The 16,483-nt window shown below is 46.6% G+C and overlaps 2 protein-coding genes across 6 annotated transcripts in view; one reads left to right on the top strand and one right to left on the bottom strand.

Annotated features, from left to right (window-relative positions):
* GALK2 (galactokinase 2) overlaps positions 1-2,815 on the bottom strand; it is an 88,225-nt gene extending 85,410 nt beyond the window's left edge. Inside the window, exon 1 of one of the 2 annotated variants that reach the window (XM_019533643.1) lies at positions 2,666-2,815. In XM_019533643.1, coding sequence (XP_019389188.1) covers positions 2,666-2,718 — 53 coding nt within the window. In that variant the 5' untranslated portion in view covers positions 2,719-2,815. The remainder of the gene's footprint in view (positions 1-2,665) is intronic. The other variant, XM_019533641.1, reaches the window with a different exon arrangement.
* Positions 2,816-5,374: 2,559 nt separating this feature from the next.
* Positions 5,375-16,483, top strand: part of COPS2 (COP9 signalosome subunit 2) — a 35,171-nt gene continuing 24,062 nt past the window's right edge. For 2 of the 4 annotated variants that reach the window (XM_019533640.1, XM_019533637.1), the window contains exon 1: positions 5,375-5,479. In XM_019533640.1, coding sequence (XP_019389185.1) covers positions 5,426-5,479 — 54 coding nt within the window. In that variant the 5' untranslated portion in view covers positions 5,375-5,425. Of the gene's footprint in view, positions 5,480-5,747; positions 5,799-7,586; positions 7,813-16,483 lie in introns of those variants that run through there. The other 2 variants (XM_019533638.1, XM_019533639.1) reach the window with 2 other exon arrangements.

Here is a 16,483-nt window from a genome sequence, read left to right as displayed (position 1 = left end):
CCTACAGGCACAGGAGACAATCCCATTGCACATAAAAGGGGCCAAGAAGCCCTCTTGGCTGAACAGGGAAGTCCAGGAAAGCCTAAGGGCAAAGAAGGAGGTATATGGGCTGGGGAAACAGAGGGGAACTACCAAAGAAAAGTATACCTCCCTGGCTCACACTTGCAGGGAATCATTTAGGAAGGCCAAAGCAGGATTAGAATTTAGGATGACGACAAAAATTAAGGACAACAAAAAGTCCTTCTTCGGGTACATAGGGAGCAAAAGGAAGGCACAGGATAGCATAGGACCCCTACAGGACAAACTAGGGTAATTGGTGACAGAGAGGTGGGGGACAAAGCTGAGCTCTTCAATGAGTTACGAGTTCTTTGCATCTGTATTCCTAGACACAGACCAAGACAAATCTCCCGATTGGATTATAGATAGACATAGGAGGGACACCAGCCCACCAACTGTTAGCACAGACTTAGTGAAAGGGCACTTGGACGGGCTGGATGTATTCAAATCAGCGGGCCCTGGATGAACTTCATCCAGGGGTGCTCAAGGAATTGGCCAGTGTTATAGCACAGCCACTGGCACGGCTGTTCGAACACTCGGGGTGCTCCGGTCTGGTCTCAGAGGACTGGAAAAGGGCCAATCTGGTCCCTATTTTCAAGAAGGGGAGGAGGGAGGAACCAGGAAACCAGTTAGGCTCACCTCTATCCTTGGGAAAACTCTGGAAAAAATTACGGATCACATTTGTGGGAGCCCAGCAGGGCAAATAATGATGAAAGGAAATCAGCCTGGGTTCACTGCAGGTAGATTCTGCCTGACTAATGTTGTTTCTTTTTAGGACCAGGTCACAAAATGCTTAGACGCAGGAGTCAAGGTACATGTCATCTACCTGGACTTTAAGAAGGCCTTTGATACGATATCACGTTCTGTTCTCGTAGATAAACTGACAGGCTGTGATGTAGATGATTACACAGTCAGGTGGGGGGCAAATTGGCTTAGGGGTCGCACCCAGAGTGGTGGTGGACGGGTTGATATCAATCTGGAAAGATATGTGCTGTGGAGTCCTGCAAGGCTCTGTTTTTGGACCAGTGCTATTCAATGTCTTCATCAGTGACTTGGATGAGGGCGTGGAGAACACCCTGTCTAAGTTCACAGATAACACCAAATTATGGGGCAAAGTTAGCACACCAGAGGGTAGGAAACGCATCCAGGTGGATCTGGATAAGTTGGAACAATGGGCAGAACGAAATAGGGTGCCGTTCGACAAGGACTAGTGCAAAGTGCTGCACCTGGGCAAAAAGAACCAGCAACACACTTACAGGCTGGGGGATGACCTTCTTAGCAACACAGCAGTGAAATGGGATCTTAGAGTCATAGTTGACTCGAAGATGAACATGAGTCATCAATGTGACCAAGTGATCAACAAGCCTAACCGCACTTTATCATGCATTAGCAGATGCATGACGAACAGGTCCAGGAAGGCGATGCTTCCCCTCTATGTGGCACTGGTCAGGCCACAGTTGGAGTACTGCAACCAGTTTTAGGTGCTGCACTTCAAGAGGGATGTGGAGAATCTCAAAAGGGTCCAGAGGAGGCCACTCTTATGGTCATAGGCCTGCAGGCAAGGTGCTATGAGGAGAGACCGAGGGACCTAGATCTCTTCAGCCTGCACAAAAGAAGGTCGGGAGGTGATCTTGTGGCTGCCTGTGAATTCATCAGGGGAGGGCAGTAGGGAATAGGGGATGCTCTGTGTACTAGGGCACCCCCTGGAGTAACTAGGAATAATGGCCACAAAGTGACAGAGAGCAGATTTAGGTTGGACATTAGAAAAAACTTCTTCACAGTAAGGGTTGCCAGAATCTGGAATGGGCTCCAAGGCAGGTGGTGTTCTCCTCTACCTTGGGGGTCTTCAAGAGGAGACTGGACAAGCACCTGGCTGACGTCTGCCCCCAGCGGTCTATCCTGCCCAGGGCAGGGGGTCAGACTTGATGACCTACTGAGTTCACTTTTGACCCTAACATCTATAAGTCTATGAATCTTTTATTAGACCAACTGAGTCATTGGAAGAAAGTTCTTAGCAAGCTTTCGGGTGCTGTCACCCTTCTTCAGGCATAGGAAGTCTCTGCTGTTCTGGGAACTTTTTTCCAACAACTCAGTCGGTCTAATAAAAGACATCACATCTACTCAAAGAACCTGGCCTGCCTATGTCCTTGGACCAACGTGGCTACAACCAGCACCCCCGTGATTCGCAGCATAATTCGAGGGGGAGGATAGGATGTGCAGTCGTCAAACACACTTGTCTGGATGCTAGGGTGGGTGCAGAAGTGAACAGGAATCGTTCGGCCCTTCTGCCACGCTCAGTTTGCTCAGTAACACGGGTTGCCAGGGAAGGGCCCTGCATTCCCTAGCACAGACTGGTCCCTCCCCTTCAACAGGAGGTGATGTGGCCTAACTTCCACTCCTTTAGATTGCTTTTGCAATATGCACAGTGCCAGGCAGGGGCACGGGAGAGAAGCCTACAGCTGGAGGGGCTGAGGGCCCAAGCCCCACGTGCCGGGGGGCCACAGGGGTGGGGAAGCCTGGCCCGGCAGCGTTTCCTTCCCGCCGCGGGGGGCGGGCCGGGGCCCGGGCCGCGGGCGGGACCAGCAGCCCCGCGACGGGCCGCACCCACCTGGGCTGCTGCGCCAGCGGGACGCGGAGGGTGGCGGGCGCGCCCGAAGCCATCCTGGGCCCCCGGGGACGGGGCTGCAGCAGCGGGCCCTGGGGCGGCGATCACGGGACACAGCAGCCTTCCTTCCGGGCTCCGCCGAGCTGACACCAGCCCCAGCCCCCGCCGGCCGCCTGCGCCCGGGAGCCCGCGCTGCCCGGCTCCGGGCGGGGCCACACCTGCCTGCCCTGTGGCGCTGCAGAAAGAGGAGTTCCTCTGAACACCTGCCCCAGCGGGCTGCCCTCGGTCGAGCTGCCAGGAAAGGAGCCTTTCCCAGGGAGGGAGGCCCGACACTACCCCCCCCCCCGCGCAACTTAGTAGCAGAGCGGCAGGACTGAATTAAGTCTCCTTAGACCGGTGGTTCCCAACCTTGTAGGACTCCAGGCAGCGCCCCGCCAGACGCGAGGCACCGTTCCCAACGCGCCCACTCGTGGTTTCCACTTGATTGTTGACTCCCCAGAAATAATAAAGCTATTATTGCGTTGCAAAGCAGTCACACAACCCTTGTAACACTGTGGATTCCCATTTGAAATCTCTGGGTTTCTCTTGTGAATCGTGTTTGCCCAACGCGGCAACCCTGAACGGTTTTCAGTTCACCCCGAGGTCCTGTTGAGCGTCACAGCCTCGGCGGGGGAGCAAAGACAGGTGTCAACCCCAGATCCCTTCTGTACAACAAGCACTAGGTAATGAAAGTACAGAGTAAACTAGCGTTGGAAGCCAAGTGCCTGTCCTGAAGGAGTTAGGGTTTTAATCCTAGTATTGGTGTTGTTTATTAATTGTGAGGGTTTTGCATCTCTCCACCTTTATGGCTCCCAAGTATTGATCAGAATGGGGACCATAAATGAGAGCCTTTCAGGTTTTTTGGACTTACCAAGACAGTATGTGAATTACAAAGTTGTGCTGTATGCTGCAGAATATTTAAAATGTCAGCCTTGAATTCTTGAGCGCTAATAGTATACGAGCAATGTAGCCACAATGGTCCAGAAATTATGAGAGGCAGGAATATCGTAGGTGATATTTTTCACTGGACCAGCTGTATAGCTGTAATAGAGTTAGATAAGCTTTCAAATGCAAGACATTTCCCCAATGAAGAATATCTTCCATTCAAAAGCTTTGTAGCTATCCTAAAGCATTGATGGATAATTAGAAATGAACCCAACCATACATGAAATTCTAGAACAGGTCCCCTGCTTACACCTCGAAAACAAGCAAGATGCACAAACTAAACAACATCAATACTTTAGAGACAAACAAACTAGTTGTAAACTTCAACTGATATTACTAAGGCTTTTGTATAATCTGAGGGAAATTATACAAGTCCTTCCCACAGATTTTGTACATCTAGAAATACAACTACATCTGGTGTATTGGTGGCCAGGAGCTGTAAATCATGCAAGGACATGCATATGAAAGCAAATGGAGATTTTATGTGAAATATGTATTATAAGCATATTAAACAATTTTCCCTCTTCCCATTAGTATGCTTTAGTATACATCTTGTTTTAAAGAACATACTTTGTTTCCTTTCTCATTTTCTTTGTACTACATTCAGCCAACACATTGCCATATATTTCAGAAGTAATCATGCAGAAGAGCATACAGTGTGGTACAAATCTCTGCCTTTGTATAATTTTGTACCAGAGACTGTGGAACAAGTTTTGAATTTCCCTTCTCTTCCTTGTGATTGAAATAAAGAGGAAAACAGACTGAAAAAGGGCCGTTGCTTCTATTGCCTGATGCCAGTAGGGAAGCAGCTCCTGTTCTGCAACTACCCCTGCCTATTGAGGGCTAGAGGGTGCTGTGTGTATTCACTAGGGCCAACTTGCACACCTTTGATTAAGTTTCTAATTGCATTTTCAAGTGGACCAACTAGTAAGACCAACTAGATTTTTGCACAAAAAAAATATGTTGAATGGTGTAGTTCATGTATTCGGTGGATGGTTTTTTTTCTGTGTGCACACGCCCAGAAAATGTTTAGCTGCTGCAGACATGCCCCCAACTAGCCCATGTAGCACAAGAGTTGCTTCCAAGAGCCCAGTGTTCTTGCTTTCAAAACAACTCTTCTACTAAGCATGTTGTGGGTAGGGTGGCTATGCTCGAGGACAGTCTGTACTCTGTCCTGTATTGATACAAAACCCGACAATTTTCAAAAGGAAAGTAGAGGTCAGGAAGACATGGGGCTTTGTAACAATAGAGGACAGAGGACTGTCCTCTAGGATGGCCACCCTAGTTGTGGGGTGTTTAATTTTTGCTGGATTAGGCTTTTCTTAGATTAGCAGAGCGGGATCCACTCGAGGCCTATAAAAGTGTGTCCAAAGAAGGCATTGGCTGATTCATCAGCTAAGCTGCGCGGGGCTCTGTGACTTCTCCGGGGCCCGAGACCCCCGGGGCTCTCCTGCGGGGAGAGCTCGGATCCTGGAACCTGGGGACTGGCCCCGAGCTGCACCGCCTCGCTGCAACGTTATGGGCACAGGGTAAAGCGGCTAAGACCGGGGAGGGACTGAGCTGCGGGCCGGGCCGCAGGCCGGTTGCTAAGGGCCCGGTTGCTAGGAAAGGCGGCCGGTGCACCAGCGATTGGGCTCCGGGCCGGGCAGAACGGCTGGACGCGAGTTCCGGGCCGCGCGCAGTCACGTAGGGCAGAAGCCGCGGCGCATTGTGGGAGAAGGGGCTGGCTCCGTTCCGTGCCCCCGCCCCCGCCCCTCCCCCCGCCGTCCTCCGGCCAAGATGTCTGACATGGAGGATGATTTCATGTGCGATGATGAGGAGGACTACGACCTGGTAAGGGCTGCGGCCCGCGGGCCTCAGCGGGCCTGGGAGGGGGCTCTGCGGCGGGGCCCCGTCTCCTCCAGTCCCGCTCGGGCGCCGCTTCCGGGGGAGCAGGGGCAGGACGAGCTCCCTCCAGGGGCCCGGGCGGCGGTGGGGGGCGCTGCTTTCGGACCAGGCCTCGCCCGTGTTTGTGTCCCCTGCCCCCTGCTCCCCGCAGCCGTGGGCACATTGGCTAGGCCCCGCGAGCCCCCTGTAGGCCCGGCCGGTTTGGGCCCCTGGTCTGCCAGCCCAGGGCATGGAGAGGGGCCAGGTGAATGCCCCAAGTGAAGCGGTGAGATCGCCAGGGGGAGGCCTGGTGGGTCTCGGGGGCAGCCTGAGGCTGAAGAAGAGTGGAGCAGGACACGGTTTTGGGGGTGGGGGATGAGCTGCCGACTGCTTGGCCATCCACCTGACTAGTCCTGCATATATTTGGGACATTGGTATTTCGCTTTAATAGGGGTTTGTAGGGTGTTTTGTATTTTATTGTATTTATTTTTGTTTTGCTGATTTTCCCCCCCCCCACTCCCCCGCCCTGGCCCTTCTGAATTTAGAGTGTGCACAGTACAAACATTTTTTTATTTATGAACACAGAACCGGATTGATCCAGAAGGACCTTGGATTTAATTTGACTTCATATTGATCTTTCTCAGATCTGTTAAAAGCAGACTCCTCTTATGAGGAGTAGGAGGATCTTAGGAGGGAGATTTGGTAAACTGTCATTTGCTGGGACCAAAACTATGGTCACTGTATTGTCAAATTAGTCTTAATCCCATGTATTTGCTGTTTCTGTTTTTCTAACACTGAGCTGATATGTGAATACAAAGCTTTTCTCTTTTGGTTTTTTAAAGAGTTAAGTATTTTGTATTCTGGTCTTTGTGATGTGTTTGTCTTAGTGTAAACTAAGTCTGTATTTTCAAATTGTTAAAAATAAATCCTTCAATCTCTTTGTTTTCTAGAATAATTTTTTTATTTAGAGTAAAATTCTAAAAAGCTTGCCAACTTTTACTTATAATAACTTCTGATCAGTTTTTATCATGAGCTGCCAGATGTGCATAGTTTACATTATAAGATCTAGCAAAAGTTGTCTGGTCTTTTGTACAACTTTTAGTTGGGGTAAAGTACTTGTCTGACCTGTTATCATCCTAGCCACTTGTGTAATGTGTTGGTGTTTTAAGTTTTAACCTTCTACAAAATTGAGCACACAGAATTTCAGGAACAAGTCTTTTTCTTTATTGTTTTTTGTTTAGCATTGTTTAAGCAGAGTTTGATTTCCCATTTTAATTCATATAGTTAGATACCAAAAGAAATATTGTGACTCCAGTTTGTTCCATCATCAGTTTTCAGTCATTTTCACAAGCAGGCTTATCCTAGCAGATGTCCTGGTTTTAAATGTTTTGTTTTTCCATGTTGCACTACAAATAGAGTACTAAACACCTTTGTTTTTGCAAAGAAGGATATGCAGCCTGAGTTTTGAGAAGTTAAAAAATACATTGGAAAGTCATTCTTCAGTGTTAAAATACCAAGGCCTAAATTTAGACCCTAGTATGTGTCAGTGCAACTCCACTGGGTGCAAGTGAATTTTACCTTCTTAAATCAACTATGAGCTATTCATTGCCATGTACTAAGAGAAGTAAGTGCTGTTTCTTGTTCTGTAGGAAATACTGTCTTCATCATAGGAAAAAAATCCTGAAATTTTCTCTCTTATGGCTGATTACAATTATCAACACCTAAAACTTTTAAAGGAACATTTTCAGCATCACATCAGTTGAATGTCTGTTCCTTGCCAGACCTTTCCACGCATCCAAAATTCATGTAAACTAGTTACAGTCAAACCGCTGTGGGTTGCATTTGTGTATTCATAATCCTTAAGACTGTAATAGAACACTTTACCGTACGAATTATAATTTCTCAGAAGAAAACAGAAAGGTATTTGGATGCAAATTGGGCTCACACCATGTGAATAAAAGAGTTTAAGTATATATAGTATTCCAGCCAAAATAACTTTTAGTTCCCTTGGGTTGACCATCGTGAAATAGGTCCTGCTACATTAGAATAATGTTTTAAAATGTGTTTGTTCCAGCCTGTTTCTTCAGTAGTCAGCAAAACTATTTTGGAAACTAGTAAAATGAACTTTGACTGAAGATGAAACCTCATTCTCCTCTCATGTGCCTGTAAATCAAGAGAAAATGTTGCAGTAAAAGCCAGCTGATATCAGAGGAGAAGCCCACCCATAGTTCCTGAGCTCAGTTTAAAGACAACTGATGAAGGATGTCTTAAAATGGGAACAGAAGATTGAGATAAATGAGGTACTAGAAGTAAATGCAAACTAAATCCTGGTGTATAGTTTGGAAGGAACAGAAAGAGAAACAAGTTGCAACAGTAGTCAGCCAGTAGTGAATTAAGTGGATAGTCAGTCTAAAACAAAGAGCAAAGGGAGCCTAGTTTCAGACATTCCAAGAGAATCGATGCCTTCACAATAACAGTAACATTTACCCAAAAAAGGGAAGTGGAGAGTTTTAATAGATTTTTTTTTTTTTTTAAGTGGAACAGTTCCCTTCCCATTAACATGTTTTTGACCTACTGGGTCAAATGAATTGTGTATCTTCTAAAATCTGTGCACTTTTCCAGGTTCGCGATCTTGGATTTTTTTATCAAGATGGCAACAACATTATGGTAGTCATGATTTTGTGGTAAACAGCTAAGGAGTTGCCATTTTGTAATATCACAGAAGCATAATTTGATATTCCTGCTGATCTTTCTGTTGATTTAATAGTCAAATATTGGTATGCAAATGTCCTTTGCCATCCATAATTATATCTACTCCAAAGCGTTATCTACAAAGAATTTCATTTCTATTTCAGGAAGGATGTATCCAGATTTGGACTTTACTGATAACGTACAGTGACAGCTTTGATTACAATATGGATTATTCCAGTTTATGCCTCAGTATCTATGATGAAGGTTACTGGTCATTATGAAAAGCATTACATCTTAAGTTCTCCCATAGCCTTGCTTGGTGCTGTTTGAAAGGAATTAGTGATCTCAATCTCCTTCCTATGGTTCCAGCACAGAGGAAATAATCACAACCAGGCTCCATGTTTGGAGTCTCAGGAGAGAGGCTATGTTTTGAACAGAATTTGAGCCTAAACTGATTTTTTTTGTCCCAGGATGATCCTTCCAGCCATAATAATGCATTACAACTACTATCAACACAATGTTACTTTTTGAAAAAAAATACAGGATGCTGTAGACAGATATTCTTATTTAGGTACCTTTTATTGTGATCTAAAATTCAATTAAAAAAATTAGTAAGGATGCATCATAGTCAAGTCTGTTTGCTTGGCAATTTGACTATATTGCATTAAGACTTATTTTCTAGAAGCCATTTTTTTCATTTGGTGATAGAGTCTCCCTTATCTTTACTATATCTATCAGCAGGAAACAAATTCAGTATCTGATGTTCTTTGCCTATTTCTAGGAGGAGTCCATGTTATATGGTGGACCTACAACACTATTTCCTGACAGTCAAATTTTGCTGTAGATTTGAGATGTAGACTAATTAATTGGTACATTGTCCTTGAAATCATGCAGTGTTTGGACCTCAATTGAAATGAAAAATTGGACTTCTGTAGTTTGGTAACAGATTTCAGATGTCTTTATGAAAATGGCCATGCTATCTGTGTTTTAAATACGGTTATATTCAATAAGTTTCAGAGTAATACCTGGTTTCACAAAGCAGCCTTTTCCTGCCTCCTACCTCCTATCATCATTATGAAAGCATCTGGAATTTTATGGTTAGTCATAATATGGGTACCTAACACATTATAAACCTTTTTGTTTTTTAAAATTTTTATAGGCCTTAAATCAGTGTTTTCAAAAACCTGCTTACAGAACATACTGAATTCAATTCTCATTCACACCATAGCATATTGTTTTGCGCTTGCATCACACACTGCTGAAAATCTTTGTGTGATGTGTCTAACTGTTCTTGAGGCCTGATATTCACTATCTGCAGTTTACCACGTGCAATATACACAGATACATTTTCCTCAGTTCTGTAGGAAAGTTCAGTTTTGGAGGGAAATCTTTACCCACTGCTATCATTAGATGTCCTTCATGCTCCCATTCTCTCACCTAAGCCTTTTACCATTGATCTAGTGAGGCAGTCTTACCTTTTTTCTGCAATATGGAGTGTATGTTTAAACTTGTGTCTTGAAATGGAAAAGTGGTTTTCACTAAAATCAATAGAAGCATGAAAACATTGAGTTATGGGATAAACAGTTGAAAGAAATGGCTGCTGTTTGTACTTGAAAAGAAAGGGGAAATGCATCTAGATGTGGAATCTTGTGACTTGAACAGGGATAGTGAGCTTTACACTGAAATCATATATGTCATGGATATGGAAGATATGGTCCATGGGGGCTGGATCTGGCCTGTGGAGCCATGTTATTTTACCCATGCTGCTGCCCATGGCTCTTGGACTGGCCCTGCATGTAGCACACATTATCCTCCACCCCACGTACTGTGTGGGGAGCTGGTCCAGGATGCATCCTGCATGCAGCACCTGCACCAGACCAGCCCTGCATGCTGGATCCAGAACACAGGGCCAGTCTGTGCCCAGTTTAGCCTGTAGACCAGCCTACACTCATCCAGCCTTCCAGGTTGAATGAGTTTGATACCCTTGATATATAGACTTTAAAATAAACTGATGCAATTGTTTAAAGAATCATATTGACATTTAATCAGTTCAAAAACTGACTTTGAAGTAGTTTGGAGACCACTCGTGCTCTTCATGTGACTAATGGCTTTTGTTTTCTAATCACAGTTTTCAGTGTTTTGTAAGTCATTTCTTTCCTTTTCATAGTATGTGTAAGGCCCACACAGAGAGGTAGAATAGTGAGAGTGTGCCATAAAGGCACATACTAATTTCCCAGGTTTTCATTAGTAAAAATACAGTTGTTAAAATTAATTTGTAGGCAATAGATATTTAGAGGTTTAATTTTTTAAATTGAGAAGGGTCCCTTTTTATTCTGTTTTACTGTCAGGTCTGTTTTTCTTTAGGTTGTTATTACCATGGCTAATTTTACCATATGATGCAATGTAATTTTATAAGAACCTTTGACAAGTCATGCAGTGGTATGCCAATTCAACTCCTTGTTGCTGTAGTGTGGGCAGCGGAAAGCTGGGTGAAGGTCCCTCTCTCTGTGAGTGTTCATATTTGGATGTTCAGACCTGCTCAGTATTGGCCTCAGTCTGTCCCATTTAAAGTCTGTTGTAGGGTTCCTGTTGACTTCAGTGGGAGCAGAATTAGATCTTTGCTGAGTGAGTGCTTTTAAAAATTCCACCCTGTGAAAAGGAATACAAATGCAGTGTAGATTTTTGAAAGGATTTTTGGAGTCCACATAGATGATATACAGCAGGGGCGGGCAATTTTTTGGGCCCTCAGGCCACATAGGCAGTTTTGGGGAGCTGTTATGGGCCAGTTAGCACCACCCCCTCCCCTTAGGCTGTTCCCTCCCCTGCCCAACAACAACCCAGAGCCCGGGCACCCTGCAGCTCTTTCCCGCCACCAGCACCCAGGAGAAGCTGAGCACACAGCCCCAGCCTTGAGCCCTACCCACCCCGTGCCTGCTCCAGACTCACCCCAGCTGGAGCAGACTAGCTCTGGACCAGCTGGAACCTGTGCACGCAACCCCAACTCTGGCCCTCCCCACACCTGCTCCCTGCCCACGCTATGCAGTGGCAGCAGCAGCAAGGCAGAAGCTGCTGCTAGACACAGGGGAAAAGAAGCTGCATCCCCCTCATCGCTGTCAGGCCCTTCTTGCTGCAGCCAGGTGAATCCCATGCCTGGGCTGTCCTGCAGCTCCTTTCCGCTGCCACCACTTCCCTGCTGGGCATTTTGAGAGACAGCAGTGATGACAGCAACAGGGCAGCCTGGGTGGGGGCTCCAGCAGGCAACAGGAAGAAGAGCCTGGCTGTAGCGAGGGGGAGGCGGCCACTTTTCTCCCATGCCAACAACAGCTTCTGCCTGGCTGCTGCTGCTGCTCAGCATGGGTGGGTGGACTGGAGGTAGCATGGGGTGGGCCAGGGTCAGGGCTGTGCACACAGCTTCTGGCTGTTCCGGAGCTGGTCTGCTCTCAGGGCAAGTTCAGAGCAGACACGGTTGGGCCAGAGTTGGGGCAGTGTGCATGGGTCCACGCCAGGACCATTGAGCCGGGGCCAGTGGCAGCAGCAGCCAGAAGAAGCCACTGTGGCATGGGCTGCCTAGAAATGCAGTCTGGCCCCAGAACTGCCCCAGCATCACTGCGCACTTGGGGGTGGCAGGACATGCAATGGGCTGGATGGCTCCTGGGCCAGGTGGGACGGAGGGACCCACTGTGGACTGGACAGAGTCCTTTCATGGGCCGGATCTGGCTGTATTTGCCCGCCCCTGATATACAGCCTTGTATATCTTGGAGCTTAGTGCTGTGGTGTCTCCCTTTGTGCTTCTATGGGAGAGCTATGCAGCCTCTACATAGATGTGCCACCCAAACAAAGGAGACCACAAACCCATTAGAGCAAGGGTTGGTAACCTGTGGCCCATGGCCTGGATTTGGCCTGCAGAGCCACTTGATCTGGCTGGCCCACATGCATGAGGCCTCAGTGGCATTTGGTGGCAGGGGCCTTTAACAACAGTCACATTCCCCTGCTGTTGTGCTGGGTTGTGGGCTTTCTCCCTGTGCTAGTGCTGGAAAAAGTGGTAGTGGTGGTGGCTGCCCATCTCTGGCCTGAATTGGGTCAGTATGGCCTTCAGCCATAAAAGGTTGCTGACTGCTGGAATTAGGGTTATGAGTTGGCCCAAATGTGCAGGGAGGCTTTTGTCAATGCCTAAGGGTGTCTTTTCCAAAGAGGATGCGAGGGCTTGGAAGTAGGAAGGCTAAACTCTTTCAGGATGTCAGAAAGACAACTTAAGAAGTATGAATCATTTTAGTGCTTTCTGTGTAAACATAAAAAATTACACTTTAAAAATGAATGCTTAAATTGTAATGAAGCTGATCAGTAAACACTCCAGTAGCCAATATTTCCTGCTTTGCACTAGGAAGTGCTTGAGTATTTCTCTTATAGAAAATATATTTCACATAAGTATTAAATCCCATCTTATTAGACATCATTAATGATACAATTTGAAACTTTATTGCATACAAAAAATGTTAAGATTGTGAAGTCAAGCTCTATGATATTAAGATTTGATGAAATTTAAAGTAGCTTCAACAGCCCTAGTCTGGATTTCTCTGAATTCATCATGGTTCAGTTGAATCATTATTTTGTTTTTCCTACAAAACCATTTGGGGCACAGGCTGAACAGTGTCATTGAAAGGGTGGCTAGTCAGTATTTTTTTTTTCTCATTCAGTGTGTCATTTGCTGCTTTATGTAGTCTATACCCACATTTTTCAGCCCCTGGATCACGACCCAAAAGTGGATCACAAGACTATATGGAAGGGTCTAGGACAGATTTAAAAAATGACTTCTCCTTTAAAGGAGGAAAACGTGGGAAACTGGCTTTTCCCTTGTGGGCTGGCAGAGTTCCGGCCTTCAAGGGGCTGCTTGGGGCCTCCCGTGCCCCACACACTGGGGGGGCTGGGACCTGGGGGTGAGGGGCAGTGGGTTGAGAGTGAGGGGCAGTGGGTCAGGACTGGCCATTGATGTTTACAAATGGGTCCGGTTACAAAAAAGTCTGAGAACCACTGCTGTATATACCCTTCTGGCCCTGCTCTTGATACAGAACTATTATTTCTTTGTGGGCTAATTTATAATGCTAATTGCCATAATATATGGCTGCATAATGAATTTACTCCAAGGAGATGTTGTGAAGCCAACATGGCAGCATTATACGTATCATTTTGCATGCGAGTAACTTTAGACTAAGAGTGAGTGCAGTTATCCAAGTCAATCAGGACTTATGGTAGACATAATATCTTTTATTAGACCAACAAGATTTTTGTAAAAAAATGTATCCAAGTTGGCATTTAAGTGTCTGAACTATGCGACCATGCTTTCTGCAGTCCTGCCTCATTCACTATATACCTTCCATCTTCTTCAGGAAGTGAGGCAGGGGATCTGCAGTCCATATTCCGTCCATTCTCTGAACCCAGCCAAACTGTGTTCTGCAGGAACCAGGATCTGGGGGAAAATAGTGCAGGATCATGTAGTTAAAGACTGCATTACAGTGCATATGCATAAGGGGGTTGTGTTAAGTCTGCACAGCTGGTTTCGATTCTCATCCTCTACTTAGAGCATTTTGAGTTACAACGTTTTGCACGTACAACACTTATAAATTGACACCTTGTTTCAACTTTATGACATTAGTATTGATTTCACAATGCTTGATCCAATGCAACATCATGCCAGCGAACAAGTTTGTTGCATTGCTCATCTCCCTGGAGAACATCTGTCCAAACTTCCTTGGACACTTCTTTTTAAAGAAAGCAACCAAGACTGCTGAAAAGACTCCAGCCAAGAGCCCTTCAAAAAGTCCAGCAAAGTCACCTCAAAGAAGTCCTTCCAAATCAACATGATCGCTATTTACAATATAAATGCATTGATGTAGCTATCTTATTCATCTATAATTAATTGAGTACAAAATTCTGGGGTATTTTTGGTCAAAATAGGGTATCGGGCCTTGGTTCAGGAACCAATCCCCCATTTATAACATTGTTTCTTATGAGAAAATTGGTTCTGAGTTGCAGTGTTTCAACTTAAGACACGGTTTTCTGGAACCAATTGTGTTGCAAGTTGGAGGACTGCCTGTATTGGCTATCACATCTACAGTAAAAGTGAAGGGGGTTGCTTGTTTATTTATGTTCTTCACTAAAGTTAAACTGGGAGGGCATTCTGTTATGTGGAACTGTACTGAACCCCTGTTCAAGTCGTCAGCAGCCTTAAAACCTTTGCATCTGCTCTACAGATCTCTGCTGCTTGACAGAGTGACTGACAGCAATAGTAGGATGTAATCCTGGGAAAGGGGCAGCTATTCAAGGGAAGATGACTTAGATATTTTGCCACTCAGTTTCCTAGATATTTGTAGACAGCAGAAGAATAAATACTGAGAGTTCAACCTCAGGTTCTGGATTGTGTGGCAGACCCTTCCAGCTCTTTATCTTGTTGTTCCTACTCCCTCTGATGTGTTCCAGTCTCTCTTCCCTCCCCTAGTTCCTCACAACCCTGTTTGTCATTCCTTGCACCTGAAGAAGTAGGCTATGAAAACTTATGCCTTTCTGAACAAATTAGCATTTAAGGTTCCATCCTACATCTGCCGCCTTCTATATATTCTAGTCAAGGTGCTTTCTTGCTTGGGCACCAGCAGCAGGGGCCAGAGAGTATGGGGAAACTTGTCTCCCTGCTTCTTGTTCCACTATTTAGAGCTTACTTTAGGAAGAGTGTATTAGACCCTGGGGACAATGTACTCAGCCATTCTGTGGGGATAGCAACTAGTAGCTTCAGGGAGACTGCGCATGGATTCTTAGTGCAGATGGATTCTTAAGTAAATTTAGCTGCTGAACTGAGTTTATCAAGTAAGTAAATTTCATAGGCTCTTAAAAGCATTATCAAAACTCAAAAAACAAAATCCCTGGCATTAGGGTAACCCCCTTGCCAAATTTTAAGTCAGTGTTAAATACTACTAGATGTTTTTGTCAAATGATTGTTTTTTAATATAAACAAAACATTTTTGTCCAATTTCTTTTTTAAGCAGCTGAGCTTAACAACAACAACGAAAAGCCTGAGACCAGACACCTGGCATAGAGATTTCAAACCAGATGAGTGAAATTAGCAGTTGTTATTGTGGTGTTAGCAATTGCAGCTAATTATCTTAAAGTAGAAAGTATTAGATTGGGGTGGGCAAAATACAGCCTGTGGGTTAGATCTGGTCCATGGAGGGTCTTTGTCCAGGCTGCAGCAGGTCCCTCAGTTCTGCCTGGCCCAGGCACTTTCTGACCATGGCACGTCCTGCTGCCCCCCTTGGGCTTCCGGTGGGACTGGGGTGACTCTGTGGCTCAACTGCCTTTTTTAGGTAGCCCAGGCAGTGGTGGTTCCTTCCAGCTGGGGACCTGTGTGCACAGCCCTCACCCAGCATGCCTCGTGCCTGCTCCAGACTCGCCTGTGCTGAGCAGCAGCGGCAGCCAGGCAGAAACAGTTGCTTGGTGCAGGGGAAAAGCAGCCCCTCCCCCTCACTGCTGCTGGGCTCTTCCTGCTGCAGCCACCTAGAGCCTGTGCTGGGCTGTCCTGTGTCTGCTTTGCACTGCCACTGCTGCCCTGCTGGGCAGTCTGGAGGTGGTGGTGACAGCAGTGGAGACACAGGACAGCCAGGCATTGGGTCCAGGCACTGCAGCAGGAAGGGCCTGGCAACAGTGAGGGGGAGGGGCCACTTTTCTCCCACTCAGACCAACAGTTTCTTCCTGGCTGTCACAGCTGCTCAGTGCAGGAGAGTCTGAAGCAGGCCCAGGGCAGGTCGGGGCAGGGCTGTGCGCACAGGTCTCCACCTGGGGCCAGTGGCCAGAGCAGCTGGAAGGAACTGCTGCTACCTAGAAAGGCAGTCCAGCTGTGGAGCTTCCCCAGCCCTGCTGAATGCCCAGAGAGCAGCAGGAGGTGCCATGGGTGTGTGGTGCAGAGCAGGCACAGTGCAAGCAAGGTCAGAGCTCTCTGCATGTATTCCTGCTGATCCGCTTCTGCTGGGGTGAGTCTAGAGCAGGCATAGGATGGGGCTGGGGCTGCATGTTGTTGGTAGTGGCAGAGAGGCACCACAGGGCTCATGGGCTCCAGGCTTTTGTGGGGCAGGGGTGCATGCTGACCGGCTTAGGGGTATGCATGCGGGAGGTCCCATGAACACCCTACCCTACCCACAAATCCTTCCCTGCAAACTCCACAACCACACCCTCCCCCACACACAATCAAACACCCACCCACACCCCTCCCCACCTGCACCCCCCACAACACACAAC

The sequence above is a fragment of the Crocodylus porosus genome, unplaced genomic scaffold (assembly GCF_001723895.1).
Source record: "Crocodylus porosus isolate Cpor-Errol unplaced genomic scaffold, CroPor_comp1, whole genome shotgun sequence".
NCBI lineage: Eukaryota > Metazoa > Chordata > Crocodylia > Crocodylidae > Crocodylus > Crocodylus porosus.
Note: the sequence above shows the minus strand (reverse complement) of the source record. Positions and strands in the feature narration are given on the sequence as shown.